Raw genomic sequence first — 19,600 nt, forward strand, 5'->3', positions numbered from 1 at the left:
AGCTATGTAAATAATGTGATCAGCTGATAACTAGACCGGTCACACACACCAGAAATAAAGCCTAGGAACATACACTCAGAGGATCCCCTCTGGTTAAAGCTTTTGCCTGCAGACACCAGAAAAATCACTTTAAGTTCTATCTAGGTTTCTATTGTATACATCTCTATCACTAAAGTTCTCACCACCACAAGTTAAACAAGATCATTGGCTTCTGAAGACACCAGATGACTACATCACAGGAAGAGCAGCGAGATTACAGAGGGGGAAGTTTTACTTTCACACGAACCTTCGACACAGTCATCGGATGGGAAAGGAAACAAGAACTCCTTATTGCTTTACATCAGGGATGGGGAACCTTCGGCCCTCCAGCTGTTGCAAAACTACAATTCCCATCATTCCTGGACAGCCAAAGCGAAGCTTTGAATTGTAGTTTTGCAACAGCTGGAGGGACGAAGAGTCCCCATGCCTGCTTTACATAATCCGTTCTAATGTATTACTGTTAACTTTTTGCAAAAATGTTAGTTGCAACTTTTTGCAAAAAAAAAGTCAGTCTACCTAGGTCAGATTGAAGGGCATTTGTGACGTTAAACTTTCATGCATAGAACAATGGATTTAACAGAGCAGAAAATGAAAAAAAAAAAAAAAAAAAAAAGTTCACATGAGCAAATGCACCAATATAAAACCCTAAGGTCCCCCTCGGTGATATAGTGCAGCTTGTTACAGGAAGGCTCATGTACTCCATGTAATCTCACAGATCGCATTACCACAACCCACAGGTGACTCAATAAAAATAACTGGAAAAAAAAAAAAAACTTCCCGTAGCAATTCTCTACAGAAATTGCAGCTGGCTTGCAGAGATATCAGGCTGATGACCTGAGACCGTGCATATATGAGAACACTGTCATTTAGGTTTTAATGGTGTTCAGGAGGTTATCACTTATCATTGTCACTAATCTTCTTCTGTAAAACTTTCCAAACATAGTGCTGACGTGTTATGGAAATTCAGACTCAACTCATACGAGGCACAAGTACCAAAATTTGGACTTTAATACCAATAAATAACTTAGTATCATGATTCTCAATACTAAAATGCTTTGTATTTTCTGCTTTTTTATATTTAACAAAGGGTCCCATTTTAGGCCCTTGAGGGACACTAGGCAGAGTACTCTTCCTCTTTAAATACTTTCACTAGTTTATGCTACCCTGAGATAGGATGCCATAACCTACTGACAGAAGCTGAACAGAATGATGTGTCACTTCCATTGTCCTGTGCAGCTGATCCAGGGATCTCCTCCTGAATAACAGACAATAAGTAGTCCTCTTCATTATGTGCATGAGCCCAGCAGTCCTAGATATTCATGAGAAACAGAAAACTCCACCCACAAACTGCTGATTGGCAGTTATCTCTCCAGCAGCTGGAGGGCAAGAGGAGGGGTGTGGCAAGAATCCTATTCTTCTGCATATTAGGAGAACGGCTGAACAGAATGATGTAAAATACACCGATCTGTTCAGCATTTCTGTCACTAGTTTATGCTGCCCTCATTTAAAGAGTCACTGTCGTATTTTTTTTTTTTGCAGAAATCAATAGTCCAGGCGATTTTAAGAAACTTTGTAATTGGGTTTATTAGCCAAATCTGCCATTATCTGCATGTAAAAAGCCTTTTCCCAGGTCCCCCCCTCCTTCCTCTTTTTCATCCACTCTGAAAAATCTGAAAATTGTGACTTGTTGCAGGAGTCGTACCCTGTCTTCTCTAGGGAGAGGGGAGGGGGGAGGAGGAAGGAGGGAGTTAGCCGGCAGCAGAAAGCAGATAACAGAGGATTACAGGCACGGAGCTGGGTGACAGCTGTAATCTGAGCTCAGACAGGTCACTGGTGATGGTCAGTAGAGATATCCCGTGAGGGATTTGTAGTTTAACTCTTTGTTGTCCTGTTTTGGTCTTTTCTTTAGCTCTCTCCATAGGAGAACAATGAAGACAGGGGGGAGAGCTTCAAACTGCTTTTTCATGATAAAAATGCATTTTTCGGATAATAAACCCAATTACAAAGTTTCTTAAAATCGCCTGGACTATTGATTTCTGCAAAAAAAAAATTCACGACAGTGACACTTTAAGGCAGAATAAACCTAGTGACAGATTCCCTCTAAAGGGGTAGTGCGGCGCTGAACAATTATTCACTAAACATTACAAAGTTATACAACTTTGTAATGTATGTTATGTTAGTGAAGGGAAACACAAGGTGGCCCACTTCCTTGTGTTTCCCCCCACCCACGCTAGACCCGGAAGTGTGATGCACTATACTCACCTGATCCGTGTCGATCCCCGTCCGCCATCTTGCGACAGTGATGTAATCTTCGGGCAGCCGGCCGAACCGCTCCGACCGTCCCTCGTGCGGGCCGCCCTCTGCCGCGTCATCAGCTGCTCAGCCGCGATTGGCTGAGCCAAGTTATGCTGGCGGACGGGGGGGTCGACACGCATCAGGTGAGTAAAGAGCACTACACTTCCGGGGGTGGCGTGGGGACACAGGGAAGGGGGCCATTCATTACAAAGTTATACAACCTTTGTAATTTATGTTAATGTGTATTTAGTGAATTGTTTAGTGCTACACTACCCCTTTAACCCCTTAACGACATCGGGCGTAAACTTACGCCCTCGCGCCCTGGTACTTGGCGCATCAGGGCGTAAATTTACGCCCGATGTTTCCCCGATCGCTGCGTGTTCACACACAGCGGTCGGGGAAGATGGCCTGCTATAAATGATAGCAGGCCATCTTAGCTTCACGGCACGGGGGGTGGTTAACACCCCCCGTGCTTACGATCGCCGCTATAGGCTGATCAATTCAGATCAGCCAATAGCGGCGATCGGAACCTTTCCGGGTCATCGGCGACCCGATGACCCGGAAAAAAATGGCGGTCGGTGCTGTCCGAGGACGGCACCGACCGCCATTACTGTAAAAAGTAATGGTGATCGCCGTGCCACCGGCCCGATCGCCGTGAACGGCCGGCCGGTACCGGCCGGCCATTCACGGCGATCGGGCCGGTGGCACGGCGATCAGAGTCCCACAATATAGTAAATACCTGCCCTGGACCCCTCAGCTAGGCAGCCGAGGGGTCCAGAGCAGGTATTTGTACATTACTCACCTGTCCCGGGCTCCTGATCGGCGTCTTCCGGGTTCGCGGCATCCTCGTCTTCGTTCGGGTCTTCGGCTTCTTCCGTGACGTCACGTTCGGCTTCTCTCGGGCTATTTTCGGCTCCAGCGTCGGCTCTTTCCGTATTTTGCGCTCTGCTGCCCTCTAGCGGCTGATATGTGTAATACACTTATCAGCAGCTACAGGGATGTTCAGAATTTTTTTTTTTTTTTTTTTTTTCAAATTTTTTTTTTTCTATTTTCCGCACCCTATCGCCGCTGAGTGTTGATCAGCATCGCACGAAAGTGCGCTGCTAATCAGCAACTCCTCCTTTTTGGCGTAGGGTGTTTTTTTTCTATATTCTACTGCCACGGTCTGCTTATAAGTGCCGCACATAAGTGCGCATTTATCAGCAACTCCTTTGTTGGCGTAGGTTTTTTTTTTATACTTACTGTAAAAAAACACGTAAAAAACACTACATTACACCACACTACATTGAATAAAGTTTGACACTACACCACTACATACCCCATATACTATTCCCCGTATAAAGATGGCCCCCTGGGTGTTTTCGGCGTCAGAGGGATACGTTATTATTACCTCCGACACCGAAACAGCCAGTGAGGATGAATGGGGGGTCCTTCGTTCCTCCATTCATCCTCATCATCCTCATCATCCAGTGACATGTCTGGGGGGTAGCGTAGTGTACGCTGCCCCCCAGACACATCTTTTCCGCCAGTACCGTCCCAATAAGAGATGACGGTATGGAGTGAAATTCTACAAACTCTGTGAGCGTACCTTAGGGTACACTTACAGATTTAGGGTACGTGCACACTGCGGAATGGCGAAGGATAACTCTTCGTGCATTCCACAGCTGGCACCCGCCGGCGGACTGATGCAGGCATGTGTCTCCACCAGTGTCATAGAATCCATTCTATGCACGGGCGGATTCCATCGTCCATCCAAAGAATGAACACGTTGGACGGAGAGCGGAATCCGCCCGTGCATAGAATGGAGTCTATGACACGTGTGGAGACGCGCGCCTGCATCAGTCCGCCGGTGGGTGCCAGCTGTGGAATGCACGAAGGGTTATCTGTCGCGATTCCGCAGTGTGCACGTACCCTTAGAGTGTATGTAGGAAGGGACACCCGAATCCAGCCCCCAGATGCCCCCTCCCCCCCCCATCCTCGGAGTTAGTGGGGACATCGTCCGGGAACTGATCTTCCCACTGCTGGATAAAGGTCACCATCTGTACGGGGATAACTTTTATACCAGCACCCCCTCTTCCAGTCCCTCACTGCCCTGTAGCTTGCGGCACGATCCGAACATATCAGAAGTAGTAATAGCGCCCTAATATTTAGCAGCCATGGAGTGGACCCAGCGCTTCTGGATATGAGGGACCCCGTATCGCACCAGGGCAACATTTTCCAGGTGACGTCCCCCACACTGGAGAAAGGGAGACCCCAGAAGAAGTGCAGAGTGTGGTGTAACAGGGGGATCAGGAAGGACACCATTTTCTAGTGTGACACCTGTCCTGATCCCCCCGGCCTCTGCATACTAGATCGCTCCAAGGCGCACCACACGTCACTGGGGTTCTACATTATCTAAATTCTGTCCCTTATTCCTATTTCAGGGGTCACGTTGATCCAGGGATTATTCTGATCGCCATTATGGAGTCGGGAAGGAATTTTTCCCCTGTGATGAGGCTACTGTCGTCTGCCTTACGAGGGTTTTTTTTTGCCTTCCTCTGGATCAACACAGGTTGAGTTTGATGGACACCTGTCATTTCCAACCTTATAAACTAATAATTGGCCTAATACCCCCAAAATAAATTAGAATTGTCCCTTTTCCCCAGCTAAATAGGTATGGCTGCCATTCCCATTAGAGGATGCCATGATGCAATTACAAAGCCTCTGTGCGGCCAGGACAGTAGAAACCCCCCACAAGTGACCCCATTCTGGAAACTACACCCCATAAGGAATCTAACAAGGGGGGCAGCGGGGATATGGCCCCCTGGTGACGGCCACATTTGGGACGTGAAAATGAAAAAAATTGTATTTTTTATTTTCTCGGCACATGTTCTACGTAAGTGCCCGTCACCAGTGGGGTCCATATGCTCACTGCACCCCTTGTTGGATTCCTTATGGGGTGTAGTTTCCAGAATGGGGTCACTTGTCGGGGGTTTCTACTGTCCTGGCAGCACAGGAGCTTTGTAATTGCGACATGGCCTCCATCCTCCATTCCAGCCTCTAAATGGCGCTCTGTCCCTTTGGTGACTTGCCCTGTGCCCATATGGCACATTATGTCCACATGTGGGGTATTTTCGTACTCAGGGGAAATTACCCTACACGTTTTGTGTTCATTTTCTTTTTTAACCCCTTGTGGAAATGGAAAAAAATCAAGGCTAGACCAACATTTAGTGTAATTTTTGTAAAATTTTTACTCTAAATCATTAATCTTGTCATGTTTTTTTCATTTTCACAAGGGGTTAAAAGATAAAAAAAAACATTTAATGTGTAGAGCAATTTCCCCTGAGTTTGGAAATACCCCACATGTGGACATAAAGCGCCATGCGGGTGCAGGGTAAGCCTCCGAAGGGAAGAAGCGCCATTTGGTTTTTGAAGGCTGGATTTGGATGGAATGGATTTCGAGGGGCCATGTTGCATTCAAAAGGCCCCTGTGTTGCCAAGACAGTTGAAACCCCCCACAAGTGACCCCATTATGGAAACTGCACCCCTCAAGGAATGTAACAAGGGGTGTAGTGAGCATATGGACCCCACGGGTGACGGACACAAATGTGGAACAATGTGGCGTGAAAATGAAGTATTACATTTTTTACACTATTATGTTGGTTTAGCCTTGAATATATCATTTTCACAAGGGGTTAAAAGAGGAGAAAAAAAACTAAATGTGTAGCGCAATTTCCCCCGAGTCCGTAAATACCCCACATGTGGACATAAAGCGCCATGCGGGTGCAGGGCAAGCCTCCGAAGGGAACGAGCACCATTTCGTTTTTGAAGGCTGGATTTGGATGGAATGGATTTTGAGGGGCCATGTTGCATTCAAAAGGCCTCTGTGTTGCCAAGACAGTTGAAACCCCCCACAAGTGACCCCATTATGGAAACTACACCCCTCAGGGAATGTAACAAGGGGTGTAGTGAGCATATGGACCCCACTGGTGACGGGCACAAATGTGGAACAATGTGGCGTGAAAATGAAATATTACATTTTTTACACTATAATGTTGGTTTAGCCTTGAATTTATCATTTTCACAAGGGGTTAAAAGAGAAAAAAAACACACAATATGTGTAGAGCAATTTCCCCCGAGTCCGTAAATACCCCACATGTGGACATAAAGCGCCATGTGGGCGCAGGGCAAGCCTCCGAAGGGAAGGAGCGCCATTTGGATTTTGGAGGTTGGATTTGGCTAGAATGGATGATGAACGCCATGTCACATTTACAGAGCCCTCCTGCTGCCAAAACACTGGAAACCCCCCACAAGTGACCCCATTCTGGAAACTGCACCCCTCAAGGAATCTAACAAGGGGTGCAGTGAGGATATGGACCCCTTGATGACGGGCACATTTGTGCCATGAAAGTGAAAAAATGAAATTTTTCCCTTTCACGTCACATTGTTCCACATTTGTGCCAGTCACCAGTGGGGTCCATATGCTCACTGCACCCCTTGTTAGATTCCTTGAGGGGTGTAGTTTCCAGAATGGAATCACTTGTGGGGGGTTTCCAGTGTTTTGGCAGCACGAGGGCTCTGTAAATGCGACATGGCCCTTGAAATCCTTTTCAGTGAAATTCAGCTTCCAAAAGCCAATTGGCGCTCCTTCCCTTTGGAGGCTCGTCCTGCGCCCCCTTGGCACTCTATCGCCACATGTGGGGTATTTCTGTACTCGGGAGAAACTGCGCTACACATTTTTTGTCTTTTTTTGCCTCTTATCCCTTTAAGAAAATGAAAAATTGAAGGCTAGAACAACGTTTTAGTGTAAAAAATAAATTTTTCTTTTTTCACGCCATATTGTTCGGAAAATCTGTGAAGCACCTGTGGGGTCCAGATCCTCACCGCACCCCTTGTTACATTCCTTGAGGGGTGTAGTTTTCTAAATGGTGTCCCTTTAGGGGTGTTTTTTAGGTTTTGACACCCCAGAGCCTCTGCCAACCTGAAGTGGTACAGTCAAAAATGACCAAATATAACGGAGGCGTTGAAATTCACTAGGCGCTCCCTTATATCTGAGGCTTGTGGTTGCGTCAAATAGCGCAATAGGGCCACATATGGGGTATTTCTATAAACTGCAGAAACGGGGCAATAATTATTGGGGTGCATTTCTCTGGTAATAGGTTTATAATTATGAAAAATATTGGATTACAATAAAATCTCTGCACAGAAAATTAAAATTTTCAAATTCCTTACACACTTGGCTTTTATTTCTGTGACTCCCCTAAAGGGTTTAAACACTTTCTGGATGTGCTTTTGCAGAGTTTGGGGGGTGCAGTTTCTGAAATGGGGTGCTTTGTGGGGCTTTCTAACATACAGGCCCCTCAAATACACTTTAAACCTGAACAGGTCCCTAAAAATATCTGATTTTGAAATTTTACTGAAAATTTGGAAATTTGCTGCTAATGTTTTAAGCTTCCTATCGTCTAAAAAAAATGAAAGATAGTTTAATAAATGCCGCCAACATAAAGTAGACATGTTGCTAATGCTATTTAATATATAATTTATGTGGTATAACCACTTTCTGTATACGCAAAGAAGTTTCAAAGTTGGAAAAATGCATTTTTTCACATTTTTTCACCTTATTTGGGTTTTTTTCATAAAGATTTGTTATGAGTATCGACTCCAATTTACCAGAAATGTAAAGTACAATATGTCACGAGAAAACAATCTCAGAATCAGCCGGATAGGTAAAAGCATCCCGAAGTTATTAATGACTAAAGTGACACTGGTCATATTCATAAAATTTGTCTCTGTCATTAAGGCCATTTCAGGCTCTGTCCTTAAGGGGTTAAAGGGAATCTGTTTCCAGCCATTGTTTGTATGACAATGTCCCAACTGGTTAAGTTACTAAGTCCCCACAGGTGGAGTTATATGTATAGATTGCTGGAATGAGGGCACCACAGAGTGGGAACACAGCCTTTCATCACTTTGTGGGTGCGATTCGCTGCTATGATAACTGCCTCAGCTAGCAGATGCGCAGATGTACCACATGCACTAGCCACAGGATGCTAGAACAGCAGGGAAAAATTAACTTTAGTTTTTATTTAATTTTTTTTAGATTCCAGTGTCTTAATCAATAACCAGATTTATCAATAACCAGATTTTTTTCTCCTTTTAGGTGGTCACAGAGGGGCGTTCTATTACATTTTTTTGCGCCAACATTATCCCTCACTCATTAATACCCCAGGGGCAATGGACACCATCAGTCCCAGAGCATAAAAATAAATAAACGGTGCTCCAGATCTGGGCGGGAGCAGGTTAGTACCATTGGGTTGAGAAGAGCAATAAAAAGGCTCACTCTGGTTTTACTAGGCTGCCACTGTGTTTTTACCAGATTGGTACACCATGGGTCGGGAAGGAGGCAGTCTGAAGAAAAACAGACTGGGGGTGGGCACTAAAGTGGTCTAAGGTCGGGAAGACCTTCTCTGAAGTGAGGGGGGGGGGGGGGTATGGTAAGACGCGTTATTGCACGGCTTAAAACATACAGCAAAAAAGTAGGCCAGAACTATTGCACCCGTGGTACATCAAGTGTTTCTTAGAGGGGTACTCCAGACATACAGATATGATGAAGCTAGGTCTTCCTTCATCCTTGGCACTGTTAGGAGCACTGCCCCGCCCCCATAGCGCTGATCCAGCCCTTGCCTTTATACAATAATCAATGGAGTGAGCTGGATCAGCACTATGGGGGCGGGGCAGTGCTCCTAACAGTCTAATTAGACGGAGGAGTACACTAGTAACGGCACCGGGAGGTAAGTGACATAGCATCCTCTTCAGCGCCTCCTGTGCAATAGAACATATTAGCGACAAGAGTGGAGATATTTTTAAGAAAAAAAAAAAAAAAAGTGGCCATGTTTTTCTAAGCCTGGATAACCCCTTCAAAACAATAAATGTGATTTTCATACAACTTGAGGCAAAACCTTTGTATTGCTACATTGCACAGTCCTTCTTTGGTACACAGAAAACAGTACCCCGGAGTATGGCAGCATGCCAGAGTTTAAAGGACATGTTGCAATCTCTATTATCCCAAGTAGCAGGAAAACATAAGACCTCCAGAAAACTTTTACACCCAGGCAGAGTTGGCATGGAGAGAACCCTGCTAATAGATTGGCTCGCATGGTGTAACTTTAAACGTGACACCTGCTGAGTGACCAGATAAACTGGGGGTAGCAACAGGGATATTACCGCAAAGGAAGAACTAGTGAAACTCTACACCCAGGAATCTCAAGGGCAACACACATTTAATGGAATTTCAATACATTACAAATAAGAGAAGTATAACAACGATATAAGGCGGCAACGCACAGAGGGACGGAAGCTGTACATAACTATATAATGGTGACAGCATCGTGGAGAGTCTCAGACATACAGGGGATACAGATAGGAGAATTAGGAGAATTAAGAGGACGAGGGATTAGGATTATTATCTATTCTATTGCACTTCGGGTCCTATTACACAGAGCGATTTTTAACAAATAACGATAATCGCAACCGAGAGTTTATTCTTGACCTGAAATTGTTCACAATATTATGGTGCGTTTACATGGAACAATCATTCGACTCGTGTAAACACAGCGAACGATCAAGCTGCGAACAAAAAAAAAAAAAAGTGATCTTTTAACATGTTCTCAAATAGTTCGCTAATACTTCGCTAAAAATTTGCAGATCGTTTCGTGTAAACAGTCTTTCAAAGATTCACGCTATTTTGAGATGGGCTTAAGCGATCTTAAAAACAATCGCAATAACGATTTTTCTAACGATTTATTCATCTAAACGCTGATAGTTATAAAATAAAAATTGATACTTCAAAATAGTTAATCGATAGTTTGGACAAATTATCGCTTCCTGTAACGGACCACTAAACAGAATGGCCATTAGTTAAGATCGTTTCTACGATCATTACGATGATAGTTAACCCCTTCAGAACCCTGGGGAAAAACAAACAATGTGCAATTACACTGAACGATTAGTGAAAAAATGAGGAACTACAGCAAACGAATGTGGAACTATAGCGAACGACTAACGATAATTGTAGGTTCAGATCTAAACAAATGATTTTTCAATCGTTGCCTGCAATTACACAGAACGATGTAACGATTTTTCGCATTATAGTCCCGTGTAATAGCGCCCTTAGTTGCACAATGAACATTAAACTAACAAGACAAGGGACTCCTAAGCAGATGCTTAGACGCAGCTGGAACGGTACATAGGGACAGAGTGGATACAGCGTATACATAATGACTGATGAGAAACCACAGATTATGATCAAGGGCAATAGGACAATGCCATGAGAATGAAAAAAAAAAAAAAAAAAAACTAAAAAAACTTTTCCTGTCAAATTCTACGAAAGAAAAAAGGGTCTGGTGCCTGTATGTCCCTTTGAAGGAAATCATCCCGTCCCTGCCTTTCCTTTGTCTCAGGAAGGTGTGGTGGCCGCTCTTATCTAGCATAGATGGGGAACAGCCCATGGGAAAAATATATGACCACGTCAAAGTGACATACGATCAGGGCTCCAGAAAATGGAGGCGTGCGCTCTTACTGTCACTCTTCACAAATGCTTCCTAATACTTCCCGTCAGGATATGTGATAAGATAAAAGGAAAGAATAGGATGAAATAATCCAATTGGGTTTTTGGGTTTCACTACGTAAAGAGTAATGGTCAAGGTACTGGTGAAATACATGTAATATTAAGTATAGAGAGAGACCCCAGAGATAAGAAAACATCAGAACACTCACTGCTCTTAAAGGGGTTATCCAATGTTAGAAAAACTTGGCCTTTTTCTCCCAGAGACAGCACCGCTCTTGTCTTCAGTTAGAGTGCAGGTTTTGCAACTCCGTTCTATTGAAGTGAATGGATTTGTAATTTACTTCTATTTAAATAAGAATCCCAAGTTTTCCCATACTTATAAGCTGCTGTATGTCCTGCATGAAATGTTTTATTTTTAGTCTGACAGTGCTCTCTGCTGACATCTCTGGCCGAGACAGGAGATGTTTTCATGTGGATTGCCATAGGAACTCTCCTGGGTAGGAGAGGCTTTCTATCTCGGCCAGAGAAGTCATCCTCATCTTCACGATGGAACTCTACCTGTGCCTGCCCTTACAGGGACAGGAAAAGCACTGGTTACAGTGGGAAAGGGAGAGGTTTTTAACCTCTTGTGTTAACTCTTGCCCTGAGGGACAGGAAAAGCAGTGCTGTCGTGAAGGTGCGGAGAGAGAGTTAGATTAAAGTTGTCCAGATTTGTTTCTGGGTGCATTTAAGCCCTGCAGTGTCTCGAGAATTCGGTATAAGTGAATCTGATACTAATCTATTTTCACCTGTATTGTATAAATACTCCTGAGACGTCAGAGGTTGCCTACAAATGCGTCATCATTGGAAAGATTCGAGCACCAGAGCTGCCTCAGACATGAGATATACAATATATATACATGCATAATGAAAGCTCAAGATAGACCCCAGGGATGTGAACAGCATCTCAGCACACCAGACTTCATGGAGGACAATGCAGCAGCTCACCAGGGAACGGCTGATGGAGATCGGTGGGGCTATAGTTTGTTTCAATAAATGAGAGAAATCCACTGCATTATTCTACTTAATAGCACAAACTTTGCTCTTTCCATATATCACCCACAAACCAAATTTTCCCTGATGCCCAGTGACCGCACCGACAGAAAGGACCTCCTATCTCCGGTTCAATATAGCAGCTGTCTGAATTAAAGGGGTTATGTTTTTCGAATGTGGATAACCCCTTTAATCCCTCTAAAAAGGGAGTCAATGTTCCCACCTGCTACCTAAACTTTGTGCTAGACGCCCTCCTGGGTCCACAGTTTGAACCTTTAGATCAGGGATGGGGAGCCTTCAGTCCTCCAGCCACTGCAAAACTACAGTTTCCATCATGCCTGGGCAAGCTACCATTCATAAAATTTTAACTTTATTAGCCACAACTACGGCTTGTAGGGTGAGAAAGCTACAGGTGTCTAGTGTAACAGCCTCCCTGTCCCGGCAATTAAAAAGGCACTCCAAAAACACGACGAACCACAATATTTTACTGCAGGGATGGCATGTGGCAGGTGACTGGCAGCGCCCAGTTTCCTCCAGACAAAAAAACTCTTAAACATTTTGGCCTCAATTCTAATCTTTGGGATTTACCTTTTTTTTTTTTTTTTTTAAAACAGATAAGACGGATGGATTTATGCTAATCCTGTTTGATAAGTTTTTCCCATTGTAAAATATATATTTAAAAAAAAAAAAATGTGCATACATAAAAACAAGGATGATCACATTTGTGTAGGGAAAAAAAAAAAAAAAAAAAAAAAGGATGCTTTTTGATCGATTTATGGAAGTATACACAGCAGTCACAAACCACTGCCGAGATGCGGGAAAAATTTCTCAAAAATTAAGTCTCAGGCCGCATTCACACATGGAACACTGACATGAAATGCCTGCAACGGGACTTCCCCGCCTGGGTAGCATCTGTGATAAGATGCTGGGAGCGGGGGAACTGTATGCCTATGCACCGCGCTGTAATGACAGCCGCGCAGCTGATTCATTATAGCGCAGTGCACAAGTATACAGTTCCCCCGCTCCCAGCATCTTATCACAGGTGCTGCTTGGGCGGGGGAGAAGTCCGTTACAGAACACGGAACGTGTGAATGCGGCCTCAGAGCGTCTGGTGTATTCTCTGACCATCCTAAGCCAAATGGCATAATATGTTTGGCGTTATTTTCGCCATTAGGAGAGTGACCCTGTTCCTATAATACGCCCCTCTAGCATAGGCTAGACTCTAATTCGCTAAATACATTTTTTCCCAGGTCATAAGAATAACTTGTCATAGTATTAAAGAATAATGCTCTGCGAGGCATGGTATATCTGGAACACTGGCAGCCCACATCATCCCATATCAATGCTTTGACTCCGAGAATTCATTGCAAGATTTCCGAGCAGAATATGTTCTATAGTTATCTGCTGAACACTCCTTGAGAGAACTCCATTGTTTTCTTGACTTTCATGCAATGCCAGGTATTGTGATACTTTACCATTAAATCAAAAGTTTATAAATTCTCTTCTCTGTCCCTTCCTGATAAGTTTTAGTCTCCCCAGTATTTTATGAACCCACCCCCCTTGAATTCTTAAGGACAGAATTAACCCCCTAAGTCACCATGACACAGTTACATCATTGTGTCGGTAAGAGGGCTCATAATGCAAGACCTCTATACCTGGCAGCAGCTTACATGGAGCAGTCCTTGATGCCATCTCTATAAATAGCATTGGCATACTAAATGGGTGCTCAGTGGTCCAAATTCCCTTCCTGCAGCAAGATGGCAGGGAGCCGAAGTGATGTCTGCAAGGCTCTCGAACTGCCTGACATTGGTGATTGCTTCAGCCTGCTCGAGACAGTACTGGAGTACTGAGATGAATGACCAATCAATGCAATATACATGTACTGCATTGATCTCTATGAGCAATCAAAGTATTGCAAAGATGTCCTCTAGAGCAGTGTTTCTCTCAACTCCAGTCCTCAAGACCCACCAACAGGTCATGTTTTGCAGATATCCCATAAAACGAACACCTGTGGCAGTTACTGGTGCACTGACTAATTAGATCACCTGTGAAATCTTCAAAACATGACCTGTTGGTGGGTCTTGAGGACTGGAGTTGAGAAACACTGCTCTAGAGGATATCTTGGAAATACCTTGATTGCTCATAGAGATCAATGCAGTACATATTGCATTGATTGATCATCCATCCCATTATGAAAAAAGTTAATCACCCCTTTCAAAAAAAATAAAAAAAAAACCCACACATTACCTTAGGGTATGTGCACACAAGAAAACACGTGGAGGACTTGCGTCAGATTGCGCCACTCGCTCCAGCTTTATTGTCCGTCTGTGCCACAGACTCAATTCTATGGTCAGGCAGATTCCACCGACTGCCCAAAGAATGAACCCGAGCCAGGACTCGTTAACATTACTAATTGGACCATGTAAGGGTCCATTTACACAGATTATCTGCCAAAGATTTGAAGCCAAAGCCAGGAATGGATTTGAAGAGGAAAAATTGCAACAAAAGATTAACAATGATTTTAGGGTAAGATCTAAATAAATGATAAACCACACATGAACGATTTATCGATCACTGCCTGCAATTACACAGACTGATCATTTAAATTTGAACAACGATTTTCCGCATGATAATTGTCCTGTGAAATGCTGCATTTACACGGAACGATCGTTTGAATTTTCGCAATAGCGATCGCATTTGAGCAATAATCGTACCGTGTAAACACAGCAAACGATTAAGAGATGAGCGAGAAATCGTTATACAATAAGTCATTTTCTGATGACACTGCCCCTTTAAGTTCATGCCCATCTATAAACATATTTGTCAAGGAAAAATTTAAAAAAAAACCTTGCATCTCAGGAATGGAAGGACACATCAAAAGTTGTGTTTTTGGGGCATGCTAGTTTATATAACAGTAGTAAAGGCCCTATTCCACATAACGATTATCGCCCGTTAATTGTCAGCAACATTCAGCTGACATTGATGTCGGCTGATCGTTGCGTCGTTTGTCTTTCAAACATGCTGAAAAACAAACGACTGATACAGCAACGACCTGCTGCCGTCTCTCCGTGGAATAGGAGCGTCGGCAGCAGACGCTGCTGTATCCTATGGGCTGCCCGGACGATCAGCGATCCCCCGGGAAGCCCCTCCGCAGCTCCCCGGACTCACCCGCCGCCGCGTGTAATGGTGACAGCAGCAAGCGGGGAACGAAGAGCAAGCGAGCACTAATAGCGCTCGGTTGCTCCTGTCAGTCAGCCCGTGGAATAGGGCCTTTAGATTCTGTGTGTGTGGGGGGGGGGGGGGGACCTCTAAGTCGATTCTATAATGCATGGGGGAAGAATAATATACCAGACAGAATACAATACACTTAACTTACTATTTTGAATTATACTGGCACAGATCACAGCTGTAGGTCAGTCACCAGTATATATTGTTCGAAAATTTTATTTTCAGGAAAGTTTTAGTATGGACAGTACTTACCTTCCATTGCTCACGTGGAAGCAGTTTCACAATCACAATATCGCCATTTAGAGCTCTATTCCTGGAGACCACACCATCAATAAAAATGTCCCTCAGACCATCCTAAAATGAATATAAAAGTTTAAAAGGACAGTACAACCAAATGCACAAACCACCATTTTCTCATGTATAGTAGAGGGGCTGCTATGTGTCCAATGCAATGACGGCCATTAGCAAACTACATAATTTAAAATATGAAAACAGAGCCTTCCCCACACAGCCTGCTAAATCCATTTTAAATAAAGTGATAGAAAAAATACAGAAGTGAATTAAAAAGTGTTAAATTTGAGCATCTCTATATTACTTCAGAATGGAGAACATGAAATATGATTAAGTTGATGCCATGTGGCCAGATGTTAAAAAAAAAAAAAAAAAAAGAATCCTGTCTTTTTTATGTATTTAAATTGCTGTTGAACATGGCAGACATTGATAAAACTACATAACTATAATTACTTCTGCTCCCCAATATACACACATTACAATGCAGATACAAAATTCTCAAGCCTCCAGGTTCATCAATACTCAGGACAGCCTAAACATGCTGACAGTATCTCAGTGTAGTATAAACTAGTGACAAATCACTTCTATTGTTCTAAAACAGCTGTTTCAGAGATCTCCTCCTGAATTACATGGACAAAAAGTAGTCCTCTCCATTATGTGCATGAGCCCAGTAGTCCTGATATCCATGAGAAGCAGAAACCCCACCCACCAGTGGCTTATTGGCAGTTAGTTAACTGCCTATACACAGCATGGATAGATGTCAACAAGCAGCTGAAGGGCGGGGGGAAGGGCGTGGCAATAACCCTATTCTCCTGCATATTAGAATGGCTGAACAGAATTATACAAGTAATACACTGATCTGTTCAGCATTTCTGAATGCAGTAATGCCAAAGATGCTAATTTTGTAGGGCTGTCCTACTGTGCTCCAAGTGGCATCTGAAGAACAGAAGTGGTCATCACCCTTACGTTTACCGCGACCCATTCCAAGAACAAAATAAAAACCCTGGCCCCTCACAACAGGCTCTCTAGTTCTTTCTCCACCAAAATCAGCTGACTGCCGAGTGGTGGGACCCAGCACAATCAGCAGATCGCTTCTTGAGCGGGGATGATCAGTAAATGCCTTAAAAGGGGTATTCAACTCAAACATAAATTTCATTTGTTGCACATAGCAAGACAAAAAAAAAAAAAAAAAAAAAAAAAAAAATGTACACACTTATGTATTCAGTCTCCTTCCTCCAGGTCTCAGCTGGCGCTTTCTGCTGACCACACAAATTTTCGTGTGAGCTTTTCTCAGTCTCCCCCTCCCTTCTGAGACGGCTGATGTAAACAAGTCCCTGGCAGGTTTATCTGCAACACTGGAGCTGCTTTGTAATGCTGGGAGGATCACAGGAGGTTTCTGCTTCTCATGAATATCCAGGACTACCGGGCTCATGCACATAATGGAGAGGACTACCTATTGTCCATGTTGTTTAGAAGGAGATCTCTGGATCAGCTGAACAGAATTATGTATAACTTATATTGTTCTGGTGAGTAGGCTTATGTTGTCCTATCTAAGGCTAGCATAGACTAGTCTCCAAGCTGAGGCTGTTGTATACAATAGCGTCAGGCTTCTTCACAAAGCAGTCAGTTTGCACACAGGCTTGCGATCGGTTGTGTAACCCTGCTGTTAGTCTATGGACGCTCCTGCCGCTGAACTCCTTTCTTAAGGGCAGATATAAGAGCTTGAGCAGAAAAAAAAAAAAAAAAAAAAAAAAAAAATTAAAAAAAATGTGACACTGACCCACCCCCCCACCCCATTCCCAAATCTCAATGATCTGACCAAAGTGCTTCTTTGTTACTCTATGGCATGAAAAACTAAATGTTTCTACAATACATAACCTCAATATTCTGAACGTAAATATTGCTTATTTTTGCTCTGGTTGATTAAGGGGGGGGGGCACCAAGCAGTTGTTGTGAAGTGTTTGGTGTAAACAGCTTGCAGGCCAGGGTACACAGAAGCATTGGCAAACGCTAGAAGAAACAAATTTCTCTAGTACCAGTGCCACAAAAAGCAACGGGGGGGGGGGGGGAATACATAAAAAATTGATAGGGGCTTCTTCCTGATATATTCATCTGCACAGTGATTGGTAAAGCAAGCTGGCCACTCTTTCTGCATAATACTGTAGTTGTAAGTGATTAAGGGAATGTATCACTTAGTCAGATAGTAAAACTTGTTCTTTTATTCTAATCTGTTTCTATTTTCTGACTAGAATTTTTAACAGCATTTAGTGACATGCTTTACAGCAAGACTCATGGACATAGACGGCAATAGACAGACTGTGTCCCCTTGAGATCCATGTGAAACATTACTGAGCGCTCTGTGACCTGTTAAGGGAGCTGCTATCGTCTGTCTACTGGTGTCGCATGACGCTGCAATGCTGTACAGGTCACTTTACTGCAGCCTCCTCTTATCACCACAGACAACAGGAAGTCTCAGCTTAGTTTTAGCCCCAGTGATGAGAATGAAAACTTAGAAGATAAATCAGAATTTTAATAAATTGATAGAAAAAGACTAAATTTAATATGTTAAACATAAAAACTTGATTTAAACCAGGGATGGGGAACCTTAGGCCCTCCAGCTGTTGCAAAACTACAACTCATCATGCCTGGACAGCCTTCGGCTGTCCAAGCATGATGGGAATTGTAGTTTTGCAACAGCTGGAGGGCTGAGGGTAAGCGTGTCAGTGTCATTGAGGCCATATACAGAAGAGGAAACAGTACAGTAAGTGCTTTATTAGGTAAGCAGGTCTACAAATCCATTACATCACCAGGTATTTTCAACAGTAAATGGACGGATTCTGGCACTTTGCTGTGGTCAGTCATGGAAGCACAGCGTTCAAGTGCGTTAGACGACAAGTAAAAGACCGTTTCAGTGAGTGTCCGAAACAGAATGTTCCTTGAGACTCTGGAAAGCAGAAACAATCAGATTGGGACGAGAGCTGCAGCAGCTGGATCTGCTGCCTCCCATGACTTGATGCAGAAAGACTGCAGGCCTGTTTATCAGGGAGAGGGCCACCGCGGGGAACAGGTTTTTGCACATGTTCAGCCCCCCCCTCGCAGTTCTGAAAGTGTTAGACCTGGAAGTTTAACAGACAGCCCAGTAACAGTAAAGATACAGTACATAAGAGATGGTAAAGACAAACAAAGGTGGGGAGTCCTTTATCAGTCAGCGTCACCATCCCTCTCCAGTAACATTTGGTCTAACACCCCGTTCCCCTTCACTGGTAGAGTACGATAGAAGGAAATCAGACCTAAATGCAATACCCACTGTCCTTATAAAAGTCCTCGGCTTCTTTGCTCCTGAATATGAAACCTCGGTGAAGGGTTCTGTGGGAACCAGCGATGCTATCTTGTTTAAATTAGACATGTCAATTAAATAGGTCTTGTGCTTTATATCTGAACAAACACTGTAAATTGGCTACCGAAACAGAGCAGAAATAGATGGCGAAATTGCTTCAAGGGAGATTAGCTTAATTCGGTGGAAAATGAAGACATCTCAGCTGGGATAGATGAAAAAGAGTCCAGTTACACTAAGTGGTGGTCCCAAGTCAGCTGCTTCACCAAGCGCTGTGAGCACATGTAACAAAGTAGTGCCAGGATCTGCTAGTATCTAAATTTTATATGTAATTATAACTATAACCACCTGCACAGGCTGAACGTAGTCAAAAAAGTTCTAAGAAGGGACCATTGCATTCTTACCGGTGATGGCAGGAACGCTTCATGGAATTTCTTAGGATTAATCCTGAGTGCGCCCTAGAGAAAAAAGAAAAAAAGATTTTTAAAAATGTTATGCAAGACAACGCAACAGGTTCTTAACTGTACGACTAGACAAGCTGAATAGAATTGCAAGACTTAGGTGGAATTGCACCTGCTTCAGTGTCTGTGTCTCTATGGTAGCGCACCTCCGCTTCTGTCACTTTCCGCTCAAATTATGGACATGTAAATTCTTTGCGCGAAAAGGGGCGGAAGCGCGAGCCCTCCCATAGAGACACTGACACGGAGGAAGGCAGGATTCCAGGGTGGAATTCCTCTTGATCTGCTCAGTATGAACATACCATTATTACAGTGCCACAAACCAGAACCACTACGACTATACAGTGGTGATTTTTTTTTTTTTTTTTTTAATTATTCAAC

The 19,600-nt window shown here is 43.6% G+C and overlaps 1 protein-coding gene across 3 annotated transcripts in view; it reads right to left on the minus strand.

Moving 5' to 3' along the window:
* DIS3L2 (DIS3 like 3'-5' exoribonuclease 2) overlaps positions 1–19,600 on the minus strand; it is a 152,022-nt gene that overhangs the window by 113,343 nt on the left and 19,079 nt on the right. For all 3 annotated transcript variants that reach the window (XM_069974450.1, XM_069974452.1, XM_069974451.1), the window contains 2 exons: positions 19,166–19,219; positions 15,389–15,490 (listed from right to left, as the gene is read on the minus strand). In XM_069974450.1, the coding sequence (XP_069830551.1) occupies positions 15,389–15,490; positions 19,166–19,219 (156 nt within the window). The remainder of the gene's footprint in view (positions 1–15,388; positions 15,491–19,165; positions 19,220–19,600) is intronic.

The sequence above is a fragment of the Dendropsophus ebraccatus genome, chromosome 6 (genome assembly GCF_027789765.1).
Source record: "Dendropsophus ebraccatus isolate aDenEbr1 chromosome 6, aDenEbr1.pat, whole genome shotgun sequence".
NCBI lineage: Eukaryota > Metazoa > Chordata > Amphibia > Anura > Hylidae > Dendropsophus > Dendropsophus ebraccatus.